Source organism: Microcebus murinus, chromosome 8 (genome assembly GCF_040939455.1).
Source record: "Microcebus murinus isolate Inina chromosome 8, M.murinus_Inina_mat1.0, whole genome shotgun sequence".
Taxonomy (NCBI): domain Eukaryota; kingdom Metazoa; phylum Chordata; class Mammalia; order Primates; family Cheirogaleidae; genus Microcebus; species Microcebus murinus.
The window spans coordinates 18,687,949-18,705,182 of NC_134111.1; the positions used below are offsets into that span (position 1 = coordinate 18,687,949).

General features: G+C 33.8%; 1 protein-coding gene across 1 annotated transcript in view; it reads right to left on the bottom strand.

Annotated features, from left to right (window-relative positions):
• The window catches only part of ZRANB3 (zinc finger RANBP2-type containing 3), a 242,291-nt gene that overhangs the window by 106,966 nt on the left and 118,091 nt on the right, over positions 1-17,234 (bottom strand). Inside the window, exon 4 of the mRNA XM_020288513.2 lies at positions 203-381. Within this exon, the coding sequence (XP_020144102.2) occupies positions 203-381 (179 nt within the window). The remainder of the gene's footprint in view (positions 1-202; positions 382-17,234) is intronic.

A 17,234-nucleotide genomic window follows, 5' to 3' on the forward strand; every position in this document is an offset into this window, starting at 1 on the left:
ACCTTAAAATATATCATAAAAGAAATTAAATACACTGTTGGATTTAAGATAAATAATTCATATTTTAAAATGTAAAATAAAATTCTCTATACTATACACTTCTAAATTATGATCTGTAGGTAATTTCATTTTAAACATGAATATATACTAAATATACCCAAGAAAGACTTTTTTTCCTTAAAGATTATAGAGTGGTTCTTACCTGACATCAGTTTTATTCTGAATAACATTGATTTCTTCTGGACCTAGCTCTGGGATCCATTTCTCTATTTCTTCTGTCCAAGGGTACCTCAGAGATGAAGGGACCACTATTAAAAGAGGCCATTCCTCTTTATAGAAATAAGCAATTGCAATTGCCTGGATTGTCTTTCCTAGACCCATCTAAATTAAAAATAAATAAATACTTGTTAAAATTAAAGTCTAAAATATTTTTAAATAAAGTAAATAATATAAATACTAAATATTTCAGTCAAAATAATTTGCTAATGTAAAAACACTTGGATTACACAGTTAATAAAAAGTTTGAAATTACAGGACCTATGAAATTAGGCAAATTATATTATGTTCAAACCATTTGTGATTGAACTTGAAAAAAAAAGACCCCTAAGTTTAAATAGTAGTTATGTTGATTTTATATAACATAGTTTTATAAAATGTATGTAACCATTTATAGTTTATCCTCTTAACCCAGTAGTAAATTCCTTACCTATATAGCACAAAATCTTTCTATTTTAAAACTACAATAAGCCTTGAGTAATATTAGCACATTTTACAAAAGAAGAAGTAGGCACAGATTAAATTATCTAAATCATAGCTAACTGAAGCAAAACTAGTATGAGATCCTAGGACTTGGTTATCCTCCCACTTGACTGTTTTCAGACCATTAAGCTGTCCTATCTCTAAGCTATTCCCATTTAAAAAGCAGTTACCAAATAAATGTTTTGTTCATAATGGTCAGAAACTGAAGACAATTCAAATGTGTATCAAAAACTGTGGTATATCCATAAAACAGAATACTATCCAGCAATAAAAAAGAAGCAAATTTGTGACAACATGAATAAATCTAAAATGCAGTTTGCTAAATGAAAGAAGCCAGATTTGAAAGCTACATACTATTAAGATATGATTCTATTTATATGTCATTCTGGAAAAAGTAAAAGAATAGGGACTGATAGCAGATCAGTGGTTGCCAGGGGCTGGAAGTGGTGGAGGGGAACAGTAGATGGGAACTTTGGGGAATGGAGTTGGTCTATATCTTGATTTTAGTAGCAATCACATGACTGTGTACATTTGTCAGAACTCATAGAATTGTACACTAAAAATGGGTGAATTTACTCAAAAGTGTGAATGATATCTCAATAATCCTTACTTTTTTTTAAAAAAAAGTAATTGTTAATACTATAGCAAACAATGGGAAGGAAAAAGACTGAGACATAAATGGGTCCTACTTACCAGACTATTCAAAGGGAAAAAAGATAGACATAGAAACCTAACACAATGAGTGTTAAATGATGAAAGAAATTAAAGAAAAAGGAGGTTTTGAAGTCACCATTGACAAAACCTCATTTTGTTTATGTATTTTTATTAAACACAAAAAAGCAATCTTAGAATAATTCAAGCAAAGTTACATTTATACCAATCAAACTTAAAATAAAAATGAGAAATAGTATAATTTGCTTAAGAAAATGTTCTTTGGAATGGAGAAAAGACTAGCCGAAGTTAACAAAGCAAATTGAATTTAGGAAGTGATTGTGTTTTTAACCTGGCATATATTTAGTGCTCAGGTATTATTTGAATTCATGAGTGAATGAATGACTCACTCTCTAAAATAGATAAGACCCAGAAGCAGAAAAGTTATTTGCAGTTTTAAAAAGGGAAAGGGAGGTAACAGAAAAGCTTTTAGTCCAAAAGAGCAGTAATACTAGTCACCATTTCAAAATTTTGAGCCACATAACATGCAAGTATATAGAAGCAAAGCTAAGTCTAAAAGCTTTTGATATTGAAACAAAATCCACTTGAATATAAAAATTGTTTTCCACCTAGTCTTTTAAGAATAAAATTGAGGTTAACTTAGGCGGGGCTTGGTAACAGGTGGGTTAGAGATAGACACACAGAGAACCCACATATTTTACTGTAAAATTAAATAATTTAACACTTTAATATCCTATAGATCTTTTCAAGGAATAGCATACAACCTAACCTTTAGGTCTATATATCCAAATGTAAAATTTACCTAATGGTAGTAGACACCGATCTAAGATTAAATAACAAAAGTTTATATAACTTGGTTTTGTAAACATGAAACAAAGAGCAATTATATAATAATATACAGTATAATAACTAGTCAGTTTCCCTCTCCTCAAAGCCCTCCAATTCTTATACCTGAAATCACTCAAATATCTCTGAATTCTGGTACCAACTTGGCTCCAAGAGAGTAGAAATCTAATAATTACAGATCTTTACCTGGCTAGAGTTCATGAGTGTTGCTGCTTCTCTACCTCAACAACTCTAACCATAAACACAGTTCCACGAACTTAGACATGGTCTTAGTTTTTGTGTGTAGACTGTACCACTAACTTTATTCTACAGTTGCGAGTCCCTGTTTTTTTGTTTCTTGCCATAGTTTTATAACCTATTTTCTTAATTTCAATTTCTCTGGAAATACAGGTCTGGTTTGCTTTCCTAATTTTCTGGGAAGTAGAATTCTCTCTCTGTGACCCAGATTCTATCATTAGGACCTTATCTGCTTGAAGCTAAATTTACTTGGTCTCAATCATCTGTCTACCTATAATTTTGTGCACTTCATGTAGTCTGACTAACAGTGTTCTATGTTGGCCTGCCAGGCACCTCCCTTCCAAAGACAACCACTTATCAAAATCTCCTAATACTGTATGCTGAAAGCAGGGATGTATGTCTTCAATAAGAATATGTGGAAATGGGACTTGAAACAACAGGTAGAACAAAAGACAAAATTTCAGTTAGGAGGAATAAAGTCAAGAGATCTGTTGTGCCACATGATGACTATAATTAATAACAATGTATTATATTCTTGAAAATTGCTAAGAGAGTAGATTTTAATTGTTCTCATCACGAAAAAATAAGCATGTGAGGTAATATGTTATTTAGCTCAATTTAGCCATTCCACAATGTACACATATTTCAAAACAACATGCTGTACATCATAAACATATATAATTTTTGTTTGTCAAATAAATAAATGTTATCCACCATGAGTTGACTTTTGTGAGAGGTGAAAGGTGTGGATCCTGTTTCGGTCTTCTACATGTGGCTATCCAATTTTCTCAAGACTATTTATTGAATAAGGATTCTTTTCCCCAGTTTATGTTTTTGTCTGCTTTGTCAAAGATTAGGTGGCTATATGAGGATGGTTTTACATTTGGATTCTCTGTTCTGTTCCATTGATCTATGTCTCTGTTCTTGTGCGAGTACCATGCTGTTTTAGTTACTAGAGCCTTGTAGTATAGCTTGAAGTCTGGTAAATTGATGCCTCCCAATTTGTTCTTTTTGCTTAAGATTCCTTTGCTATACAGCGTCTTCTCTGGTTCCAAAGGATGCATAGAATTATTTTTTCTAGATTTGTGAAAAATGATGTTGGTATTTTAATAGGGATTGCATGGAATCTGTAGATCACTCTGGGTAGTATAGACATTTTAACAATGTTGATTCTGCTGACCCATGAACGTGGTATGGTTTTTCCATCTGTTTACATCCCTGATATTTATTTCCTCAGTGTTTCGTAGTTCTCCCTGAAGAGGTCTTCTACCTCCTTAGTTAAATATATTCCTAGGTATTTTATTTTCTTTGTTGCTGTTGTGAAGAGTATTGAGTCTTTGATTTGGTTCTCAATTTGACTGTTGTTGGCGTATAGGAATGCTACTAATTTCTGTACATTGATTTTGTAGCATGAGGCTTTGCCAAATCTGTTTATCAATTCCAGTAGTCTCATGGCAGAATCTCTGGGGTTTTCTAGATATAAGATCATATCATCTGCAAAGAGTGATAGTTTGACCTCTTCTGCTCCCATTTGGATGCCCTTGATTTCCTTCTCTTGTCTGATTGCTCTGGCTAGGACTTCCAGCACTAAGTTGAATAGGAGCAGTGATAGAGGGCAACCTTGTAGGGTTTCAGTTCTAAGTGAGAATGCTTTCAATTTTTCCCCTTTCAATATGATATTGGCTGTATTTTTAGGTGAGTCCTGTATATGCCTATTTTGTTAAGTGTTCTTATCATAAAAGGGTCCTGAAAGCTTCTGCACAGCCAAGGAAACTATCATGACAGCAAACAGACAACCTACAGAATGGGAGAAAATATTCACATGGTACACATCTGATAAAGGGCTGATAACTAGAATCTATATAGAACTCTGGAAAATCAGCAAGAAAAAAATCAAAGAACCCTATTAATAAGTGGGCAAAAGCCATGAACAGAAACTTTTCAAAAGAAGATAGACTAATGGCTAACAAACATATGAAAAAATGCTCAATATCTCTAATCATCAGGAAAATGCAAATCAAAACCACAATGAGATACCACTTATCTCCAGTGAGAAGAATGGCCTTTATCACAAAGTCCCCAAACAATAAATGTCGGTGTGGATGAGGAGAGACAGGAACACTCATACCTTGCTGGTAGGATGCAACCTCTGTGGAAAGTAATATGGAGCTACCTCAAAGAGCTACAAGTAGAACTACCATTTGATCCAGCAATCCCACTACTGGGCATCTACCCAAAAGAAAAAAGACATTCTATAAAAAAGACATCTGCACTAGAATGTTTTTTTTTTTTTTTTTTTGAGACAGAGTCTCACTTTGTTGCCCAGGCTAGAGTGAGTGCCGTGGCGTCATCCTAGCTCACAGCAACCTCAAACTCATAGGCTCAAGCGATCCTCCTGCCTCAGCCTCCCGAGTAGCTGAGACTACAGGCATGCGCCACCATGCCCGGCTAAATTTTTTCTATATCTATTTGTTGGCCAATTAATATCTTTCTATTTATAGTAGAGACAGGCTCTCGCTCTTGCTCAGGGTAGTTTCGAACTCCTGACCTCAAGCAATCCGCCCACCTCAGCCTTCCAGAGAGCTAGGATTGCAGGCGTGAGCCACCACGCCTGGCCTGCACTGGAATGTTTATAGCAGCACAATTCACAATTGCAAAGATGTGAAAACAACCCAAGTGCCCATTAATACATGAGTGGATTAATAAAATGTGGTACATATATACCACGAAGTTCTATTCAGCCACAAAAAACAATGGTGATCTCTAGCACCTCTTGTATTATCCTAGATAGAGCTGGAGCCCATTCTACTAAGGGAAGTATCAGAAGAATGGAAAAACAGGCACCACATGTACTCACCATCAAACTGGTATTAATAGATCAACACTTAAGTGCACATATAGTAGTAACATTCATCAGGTGTTGAGCAGATGGGAGGAGGGAGGAGGGAATGGGTATATACACACCTACAAACAGTAGTACACACGGTTTGGGGGATGGACACACTTGCAGCGCTGACTCAGGTGGGGCAAAGGCAATATATGTAACCTAAACGTTTGTACCCCTGTTATATGCTAAAATAAAAAAATTATTTTTTAATTACCATTTTAAACATTTTTAAGTACCTTCACATTGTTATGCAACCATCACACCATCCATCTCCAGAATTTTTTCATCTTCCCAAACTGAAATTCTGTCCCCATTAAATAATAATTCCCCATTCTTCCCTTCCCCAGTCCCTGGTAGCTTCTGCTTTCTATCTGTTTGAATTGGTGGAATATTATATAAGTGGAATACCACCTGTCATATAATTCAACTCTTTACAAGTCTATCTCTCTCTCTAAACTGGGAGGTTCTTGACCTCAGAGACTCTTTTTTACTCATCTTTGAATTCCCAATATCCCTCTCAGTGTCTGGTATAAAATAGATTTCCAATAAATGTTTAATGAATGAATGAATGAATGAATGAATACAGTTATCATGGTCAAAAATAAATAAATGTGTTTTATAAAAAGAAAAAGACAATCAGACAAAGAGAAGCTTTGAATTGAGGACAGAGGAAAAAAGGGTAACTGGTATAAGAATTAGAATAATCCTGATATGCTGGGAAGCTAATTTGATTAGAAGTTTGAATATTTTTGTCTTTCAGTTACCTGATGCTGTCTTCTTATATCTAATCTGCTATCAAACCTATTAAATAAGTTAATTCCAGATGTTATTTTTCTGTTCTAAAATGTCCATTAGAATCTATTTAAAAATTTTTAAGATTCTTTTTAATATGGGCATTGGGCAGATGGGAGGGAGGAGGAGGGGATGGGTATATACATACATAATGAGTGCGATGTGCACCATCTGGGGGATGGACACACTTGAAGCTCTGACTCTGGGCGGGGGAGGGTGGAGGAAAGGCAACACACGTAACCTAAACATTTCAGCATAATATGCTGAAATTAATAAAAAAGATTCTTTTTAATATATTAAAATCCCTATTGAAATTTACCATCTTTTTATCTCTTTTGTCTGTCTTTTCCTTGACTAACATAATCATAGTTATTTTAAAGTCCCTCTCTGTTAACCCCAACATATATGGGCTCTTTTTATTTCCTTTTCTTCCTGTTTTTCCAGAATCCCTTATATTTTCTGATTTAATACCAGATATCATGGATGAAAAAAAATTACAGAAGCTTTGGATGATGTTATCTCCCTTGGCAGGCAGGTAATGGCAGATACCTCATTCCTTTTAAGACTTGGCTTTAGGCTTTTTAAGGGCATGTTTATTTCAGTTTGGCCCATATTCCCAGGGCCTGGTATTGATTACTAGAAAGTGGCCCTTCTAGGGGTCAGCAGAAGCCCAGACAGAGTATTTATAAAGCATCTTCTACCACAACAAAGCTCAACTTCCATATCTGTCTTCTTACCACAACACTGTTAAAATCTTAGCTTAGTTCTTTATCCTCCCAACTCTAAATTTCTGCTGGGTTTCCTGGGGTCTCATTCTGTGCATATACAATTTAGGAGATGGCCAATGACTTGAGGGTAATGTATATGCAAGTTTTTTGGGTCTTTCTCTCAAGTTTCCTCCTCTTTGAGACTTCTTCATGTCTCAATGGCACAGTGAATAGTTTAACAGCTAGACAAAACAGTCTGTGATAGAAACAGGTATAATCAGCCTATTTGAGCTAGGTTGCTTATGGCTTTAAGAAGAAAAAGAATTAAACATTCAGTGATAAATTTAAGCAGCTGTAGAAGAAAAGAAAGCAAATTTGGGGAGTTATGAACATACTATTTTTTTAGGTTTGGTAAATTCTAACATTTTTTTCCCATTCCCAGCTATCTTATCACACTCTTCCCTAATAACTTCAAAAATGACTGCCTTTTAAGGATGCAACTATTAAAACAACTATGTATTAATTAAGAAATGGTTCCCAAGTTAAGAAGTTTTAAGTATAACTCCTGGAAGGATATGTCTAGCTAAGGAGATGATATGTTGAATATAAGAGTAACTAATGAAAACAAACAAACGGGTATAATAAAGACTCTGACTCCATTTTTGATATTTAAGTACTGACAGCTTTCAAGCCCCCTTGTACTTTTGCCCTAAATTGGGGCAAGCAGGTAAGAAAGTGTGACTGCTACTTCCTTTGGTACTAGTGGGAATTCAAGCCATGCAAGTCCTGGCCCTGGTCCACATGATAAGAACCCTCATCTTAGCCTTACCCTATAAACCCAGTAACAGACCAAGCCAGTCTCCTTTCCTTGTTTTTCAAGCCATTTTCTTATCTACTTGGGAGCCTTCCCTGCTCTCCCCAGATGGCTATATTATTTAGGTAATAAATCTCTTCACACCCTCATAGTGTCTGTGTAGCATCATTAGCCTCGATATACAAACCAAATTTTGGTTGGAAAGGTCCATTTTGCCTATTTAGGGTGACCATAACAAAGGGAAGCCATCTCACAAAATATGTTAATAGACTGGCATTGTGTTTTATGAAAGAATTTCCTCGAGCTTTATTAGCTAGAGTGAAAACTCTCAGAATTTGATCATAAAATGCTTGGTCACTAACTTTCTTCCTTAGCTAGTTATTGTTGGTTGTTCATTTTGGGGCCATCACCAAATAGAAGAAAAAGTTTAATGGGACAGACTAAAAGACAACACAGCTCCAAGCTAGAAAATAAAAGTATATTAGTGAAATCTCATGCTTCCATTAAGGAAAGGAATGATGATATAGCATAGGATAACTGAGATCTAGATAAAATCTGTAAACAGAAAGGTAATAATAGTCCAGGACCATTTTTTCCCTAGAAATAAACTTTTAAAAGATGTACTTATTTCAGTATTTTGAGAAGAACTGAAAATAGTATAGCATTCAATTATAAAAATAACACACTTCAAGTAATTTAGGTATACAAAAATAACCACACTCAATAGGTAGGTGGTTCAAAGCTCTCATCTCTAACTATAATGGAATTTGTTAGAGTGGAACCCTCTAATGTTTCATCACAATTAAGGTGAAATCACTGATTAAGAACCAAAGCCTTAACTCAGTAATAGTACAAACGTCTAGATAGCTACATAAGAAGAATTAAACAGAGCATGTTAACTTCAAGAGTACATTTCATCAATGTTTTTAAAATTGTAAATCACCATTTTACTTAGGAGAATAATTTTAGGTTTTCTAAATGTTTTATTCATAAAATTATGAAAAGCAATTTAACAACAATGATCCTGACACAATTTCAGTTTCAATTTTTTATATTGTGATTGCTATTATACAGCAATATATATATATATATATGTATTATAAAAGATGCCAGCTAATGAGAATTTTTTGAAACTGGAAATTTTTCAAGTTTTAAGGTTACAAGCAGTTTGTTCCTTTCAGGGTAGAGATGTGGGTTTGTCTTTAAAATCAGTGGCCTATTTGTTTTAGAGCAGACTCCTCTGAAGAACTCCTTTAGGTATGCAGATTTAAAATCTCAGTGAGGATCTAAATTAAGTAAGAAAACCCACATAGGAAATATCAGACTGAAACCTATGTTCTATTATTTATTATTGTTAAGGGTGGTTGTTTATTTTAGCAGAGCCATTTCTTTGTTCTTATAAATTAAGTTATAATTTTCTTTCCAATAGAGAGTTTTAGATGGTATGTATGAAAATTATTGTTTGTTCTTATAATGGGGTATGTGTGTATATTTTATTCATGTGTTCTTGTCTCTTGGGAGACTGGAAGCAAGCAACAGACTATAGGAATATGAATACAGGTCTGATTTTCTCTTTACTCAAGACTGAAGAGGGCACACATTGAGAAATGCATTGTCATACTTTCCTGATGGTTGTCTGGTCCCTGTGGGCAGGCACAGGCTTTCTCCTGATAAGAATGCAGTGGGATCAGGGGAAGCTAAAAAGATGAGCCTTAGACAGCAGCAGGCTCTAGTTCTTTCTCTCGATACAAGACATTGAATTGGGGATGGTGGCAGAATTCCAGTAGGCCTATAGTCCAAAGAATGGTTTGGAGATATCTATGAGGAGGCTAGGAAAAACCAAAGTAGGGAGAAGGCTCTGGAAAGGACAGAAAGGCTGGATATGAACAAATGTGCTTTAAGAATAGCCATTTCTAAGGCCGGGCGTGGTGGCTCACGCCTGTAATCCTAGCACTTTGGGAGGCCGAGGCGGGCGGATTGCTCAAGGTCAGGAGTTCGAAACCACCCTGAGCAAGAGAGAGACTCCCTCTCTACTATAAATAGAAAGAAATTAATTGGCCAACTAATATATATAGAAAAAATTAGCCGGGCATGGTGGTGCATGCCTGTAGTCCCAGCTACTTGGGAGGCTGAGGCAGCAGGATTGCTTGAGCCCAGGAGTTTGAGGTTGCTGTGAGCTAGGCTGACGCCACGGCACTCACTCTAGCCTGGGCAACAAAGCGAGACTCTGAGACTCTGTCTCAAAAAAAAAAAAAAAAAAAAATGTCAGGCTTTAAATGTGGTACTTTTATTCTCCTCAAGTCTCTAGGAAAGTTTTATTAAAAAATCACAGCTATGGGATAAAATGCTATCAACAGATAAATCTGAGTAAAAGGTATATGGATGTTCTTTGTATTATTCATGTTTTTACAACTCTTCTATAAGTATGAAATAATTTCCAAATAAAAAGCGGAAAGAAAGAAGTTACAGTTCTATAACCTAGTATCAGTTGTGTCTTGAGGAAAGACAAGAGGGCTGTTCTACATTTCAAAAGGAGTGACCAAGAAGAAATGATAGTAAATTATTCCAGACAGCATCAAAAGAAGAAAAATTTCCAAATTCTTCTCACTATTTTAAAAAGTCAATATAACATTGATATTAAAACATGAAAAGCAGCACAAAAAATAAAATCAAACTCACATTGATACAAACATTTTAAGCAGATTATTAGAATATTGAATTCAGTAGAACATTAAAAGAATAACATATCATGACCAAGAAGAGTTCAAGTCCAAGGATAAACAATGTCAGAAAATGTTACTATAATTCATAATATTAATAGATGAAAGGAAAAATGTCATATAATAATTTATAAATGCTAAATAGGTAACTAACAAAATTTAGCTTTCATTCCTGATAAAAGGCCTTTTATTACTATTATTAAAAGGATAATCTCTTCTCATGAGAAAAAGTATGTATCTCAACCAAAAAGACTATACCATATGTAATGGAAAAAAACATTTCAATTAATATCAAAAGAAAATATATTAATATCAAGAAAAGCAGGAGAATCAGAGATATAAACATTAGAAAAGAGGAGGCAAAAAAAAAAAAAAGAATTAGTTGCAGATATGAGACCAAATACTTAAAAACCTTAAAAAAAAATCAATAGAAAAACAATTAATAATACTACTCAACTATTATCTAAATAATTTAGGTAAGTGGCTAGTTCCAAATTGTGATGAAAAAGTTTGGTACTTAGGAAGGAATCATCAGAACAGAACTATGAAACAGAAAGAGAATAAAGGAACAGGTCAAATACACATGGAAATTGAATATGTAATAAAAATGACATTTTAACCAATAAATGATGGTTTATTCAATCAATGCTGCTAAGAAAATTGGCTAATCATTTGTTAAAATAATAAAACTGGGTTTCTATCTCATTCCTCACCATAAAACAATTTCCAGATAGATCAAACACTTAAATGTTAAAAAGAAATACATAATAGGAAAAAAAGATAAGTAAAAATTTTAAAATGACATTTTTATTCATTATATAAAATCCAGGAAGCATAAAGAAAAATATAAATCAAGCTAAATTAAAATTTCAAATTTATATCCCAGAAAGACAATTAAAAAAATAGAAATAAAAAATTATAGCATAAATAACAAAAGACTGATTTCCTCAATTTTCAAAATGTTCCTATAAAAAGGAAGAAAAAAGCACAGTCCAATAGTATAATGGAGACAATATATAAAAAAAAAACTCATAAAGAAGTATGTCCAATAAACATCAAAAGATTCTCAATATCAGCCATAGTTAAAGACAAATCAAAACTATGAGAAACAACTTTTCATCTATAAAAGAAGATTAACAAAAATTAAAACTCTGATAACCGTGTTAAAGAAAGTTTAGAGAAATAGGCATTTATACACTGTTGTGGAAATAAATACTGATTTGGCAATCCATTAAGTTTAGTGCTTTGAATTTATTCAAGGATTACACTTGAACGGTATACTAAATCCATACATATGACACTAATTAGATAAATTATGGTACATCTCCATACAGTGAAATATTAGTAACAATTTTAAAAAATGAGGTAGACCTATATGCTGATGTGAAAACACTAGTAAATCATAAGCTGTAAAATATTATATTGAAAAGAAAAATAGTATGATAAATCTGATCCAGTTAGTACTGAGTGAGAGAAAGAGGGAGAAAGAGAATAAAAGAAGGAAAAAGGAAGAAAGAAAGGAAGGAAAAAATAAAGAATCTGTTAACAGTGTTGCCATTGGAGGGTATAGGGAGAAAAGCAAAATACAAACTGAATTTAGATTAAGTCTTCCATATTGTGTATACATTCCTCTCTGAATAAATATTACCTTAAGGCAAGATGCATTAAAAGACAGAAAACTTCCTTTACATATGTCCAAGACATTCTTTGAGGAGTAGCAAATTTCTGGGTACTAGATTAGTGTTTATGTCGAACTCTGGCTAGCAACTGTGACCCTATTATATAGTCACAGTATACTAATGTTCCTGATGTTGGGAGAAGGGAAATGAGGGAGAAGAAGGCACAGGGCAGGAAGAGGGGGAAAGGGAGAAACATAAATCAAACACATACATTTAAGTATAGAATAAAAGAAGAAATTTAAAAAAAAAAATTGGTCAAACTCACACTTAAGAGGTAAAAAAAGGGAGAATCCTAGGGTTATATGATTTTGATCCTACTTCTACTGATTATTAGGTTAAGACTCAGAACAAGTCACTTTTCCTTAATATGTCTGGATTTTTAATTTGTAACAATGTGGAGACTGTATATTATACTTTTCATTTCAAGGGAGTAGGTGAGAAGATGTATAATGAATAATTTGTGTGTTTCCTGGGGAAAAATAGTTTCCCTAAGAGAAATTATGACAGCTATTATGTACCCACAATAATTAAAAATTTTAAAAGTAAAAAAAAAATCTCAATATTGTGAATTTCAAAACATACATGAAACAACACTGAACACAGACTATAATATTTTAGAAGATTTTTAAGTTGTATCTCTAATGTGAATAGTAATCTGTTCTTACCCTATTCAAAATATTCAGTAATGTTCATATTTAGTATTTGAAAAAATTAAAAAAAAAATTTTAGAGACAGGGTCTTTCTATGTTTTCCAGGCAGACTTCTTGAAATCCTGGGCTCAAGGGATCCTCCTGCCTCAGCCTCCCAAGTAGCTGGAACTACAGGTGTCCACCACTACACCCAGCTAATATTTAATCTTAAACAGTCAGAAGACATAGTAAAAAATAAAACATTTAACTATAATATGAATTGCTCAGGTACATATGTATTATTTATTCAAACAATACCACTCTTAAGGTAAAATTTTAATAAATAAATGCTCATGACAGCATAATATAGACCAGTAATTCTTAATAGTTCAGAAATAAACTTTCCATATTTTGGTTTCCTTAATCTGTTTTACAAAATTAAAATTGGGTAAAGAAATTATATTAAGATTTCAGTCATTTCCTCCATGTGTAGTATCAGATCAGTACCTAAGCAATTTCTTGAAATTCAGAGTCCAACCCAACCCAGAAAACACAATTATAGATGCTGAGGAAAAGGAAAGAAAAGGAACGGATTAAAAGAAATGGGGAGAAAAAAGTCCAATATTTTGGTTATGCTCTAAATTCTTAAAATCTATTATACCTAGGCATCCTTTGGATACTATAATTAAAAATTCAGACTTCAGGGCATCAATTCCCCAAATTCTGATTCAGTAGAACTAGAGTTTTAAATAAGGACCCCTAAAGTGAATCTCATGTGAATGGCTCTCAGGCCGCATTATAAGAATAACTACTCTAATGACTAAACTTTGGGAAAAAAATCTTAGAAGAACTTTGCCTAATTTTTGGCCATTTTCTCATAAGGAGAAAAAAACCTTGAAACTAGAAAAAACACTTTCATGATTTTATTCTTGAATTTGTCAATCATTTCTGGGGTATCCTGTTCCTTGACTGATCTTCAATTACAATTCTAAGGCAGTATAAACACAATGTTTTTGGAATTGATAAACAGATTCAGCAAAGCCTCAGGTTATAAAATCAATGTACAGAAATCAGTAGCATTCCTATACACCAACAGTCAAACTGAGCTAGGAATATATTTAACTAAGGAGGTAGAAGACCTCTACAGGGAAAACTACGAAACACTAAGGAAGGAAACAGCAGAGAAGTAAATGGTGGAAAACCATACCATGTTCATGGGTCCACAGAATCAACATTGTTAAAATGTCTGTACTACACAAAGTGATCTACAGATTCCATGCAATCCCTATTAAAATATCAACATCATTTTGCACAAATCTAGAAAAAATAATTCTACACTTCCGTTGGAACCAGAGAAGACCCCATATAGCAAAAGCAATCTTAAGCAAAAAGAACAAATTGGGAGGCATAAATTTACCAGAACTCAAGCTATACAAGGCTACAGTAACTAAAACAGCATGGTACTTGCACAAGAACAGAGACATAGACCGATGGAGCAGAACTGAGAACCCAGATATAAAATCATCCTTATATTGCCATCTAATCTTTGACAAAGCAGACAAAAACATACATTAGGTAAAAGAATCCTTATTCAATAAATGGTGCTGGGAAAACTGGATAGCCACATGTAGAAGACCTAAAACAGAGTCTGCACCTGTCCCCTCTCAAAAAAATCAACTCACGGTGGATAACAGCCTTAAACTTAACGCATGAAATTGTAAGAATTCTAGAAGAAAATGTTGGAAAAACTCTTAAAGACATTTGCCTCAGCAAAGAATTTATGAAGAAGACTCCAAAGGCAACCAGAGCAACAACAAAAATAAACAAATGGGACCTGATCAAATTAAAAAGATTCTGCACAGCCAAAGAAACTATCATGACAGCAAACAGACAACCTACAGAATGGGAGAAAATATTCACATAGTACACATCTGATAAAGGGCTGACAACTAGAATCTATACAGAACTCAGGAAAATCAGCAAGAAAAAAATCAAACAATCCTATTAATATGAACAGAAACTTTTGAAAAGAAGATAGACTAATGGCTAACAAACATATGAAAAAATGCTCAATATCTCTAATCATCAGGGAAATGCAAATCAAAACCACAATGAGATATCACTTATCTCCAGTGAGAATGGCCTTTATCACAAAGTCCAAAAACAATCTATGTTGGCATGGATGGGGAGAAATAGGAACACTAATACACTGCTGGTGGAAGTGCAAACTAGTATAACCTCTGTGGAAAGCAATATAGAGATACCGCAAAGAGGTACAAGTAGAACTACCATTTAATCCAGTAATCACATTACTGGGCATCTACTCAAAAGAACAAAAGACATGCTGTAAAAAAGACATCTGCACTAGAACGTTTATAGCAGCACAATTCACAATTGCAAAGATGTGGAAACACCCAAGTGCCCATTAATACATGAATGGATTAATAAAATGTGATATATGTATATCATGGAGTTCTACTCAGCCACAAAAAACAATGGTGATCTAGCACCTCTTGTATTATCCTGGATAGAGCTGGAACCCATGTTACTAAGTGAAGTATCCCAAAAAATGGAAAAACAAGCACCACATGTACTCACCATCAAATTGGTATTAACTGATAAACACTGAAGTGCACGTATAGTAATAACATTCATCGGGTGTTGGGCAGATGGGACGGGGGAGAAGTGGATGGGTACATACACACCTAGCGGGTGCAGTGCTCACCGTCTGGGGAATGGACACGCTTGAAGCTCTGACTTGGGTGGGGCAAGGGCAATATACATAACCTAAACATTTGTACCCCTGTAATATGCGGAAATAAAAAAAAAAAAAAACCACAGTGCTTTCTATTTTGCTATACTGTATGCAGAATAACTTTATCAAAAACAGAATCTGGCTTCTAGCCTCACAATCCATTCAGATGAAGTAATAATTTAATAGAAAAAGACTAATTTCAAAGTTTAATGAAGGCTCTGAAAGAGAATCTAATTTGCACATTGCTTTGATTATCTATTATTTCAGGTAATCAATTAAAGTGCTATAATTAAGCCGCAATGATCAAAATGTAACTGTTTAACAATTGGAAGAATAACTTACACCACTAAAATTTCAAAGAAACCAAGTATAATGCATTCTTAAAAAAAGAAAAATGACAAATGCAAAATTATCTATGTTGTATAATAACACTTAATTTACTGATCACAAATGTAAACAAAAGCGTTTTTTAAAAGTATATTAAAGTAAGGATTAGGAAACAAAGAGCAGACAGTGAGCATTTGCATTTGGCAAACTTGATTATTGCCATTAACAATCATGATCAGTTCAGCTAGAGATTTTATAAAAGATAAAATGAATAAATCCCTTGCTTAGCATCATAAATAATTACAGTGTGATGCTTTACATTCTTTTTTATGTGGCAACACTATAATTAATTTGAAGACAACATCAGAATTAAGAATCTCATGTTGAAATTCAGTTAGTACATTAAAATTATATTTTCTGCAGTTAGATAATGACACATAAAAATTATGCTGGAAATGAAGTATATAAATAAGGCCACCACTTATTTGTGACAAAAGGAAATTTATTTCTGCTTTCAAAACAAGGAATCCCATACAAGTCAATCAAAAGCAAATCAATCAACAGTTTCACAAAATATTTGTGGTTTATTAGGATGTCTTGAGTTGAACAAGTACTTGGATTAATGTGTCAATTCAAGTGTTGACACACAGCAATCACTTTAGAATCATTAGAAAGAACTCAAAATCTCAATCCAGTAATTTTTAGAAATGTTAATTAAGCAATGTCAGAGATTCACTACTCAGAACCTAGACCCTTTTAAAATGGGTCTTGTATATATTATAAAGGGAGTAGAAATGAAACCTTTGTAAGTTTTTTTAATTAATAAAAGAAGAGAATTAACTTACTTAAATGGTTATATAAAATGAAAAAGGAAACAAGCAAGAAGAAAACAAAATGCTAGTAAACACATCCTCTAGTAGGTGCCAAAATATCACAATTGTCTAAAACCAGAACCCTAACGAGTTGGGTAGATAGCTTTCATAGATTAAAATAGGCCAGGCACAGGGGTTCATGCCTATAACCCTAGTGCTTTGGGAGGCTGAGGCAGGAGGATCGCTTGAGCCCAGGAGTTTGAGACTAACCTGGACAATATAGTAAGAACGTGTCTCTAAAACAGGAGAAAAATTAGCCAGGCATGGTGGCATCCGCCTGTAGTCCCCACTACTCAGGAGGCTATGGCAGGAGGATCGCTTGAGCCAGAAATTTGAGACTGCAGTGAACTATGATCATGTCATTGCACTCCAGCCTGGGAAACAGAGCAAGACCCTGTCTCTAAAAAATAAAATAAATAAAAATGAAGAAAGGCCACCAAAGCTTGATAGGCTGGAATATTATTAATATTAATATATGTGGAAATGGAAACAAGAATGTGAATCAAGTGAGGCTGCAAAATCAATTTGTTATTCTATG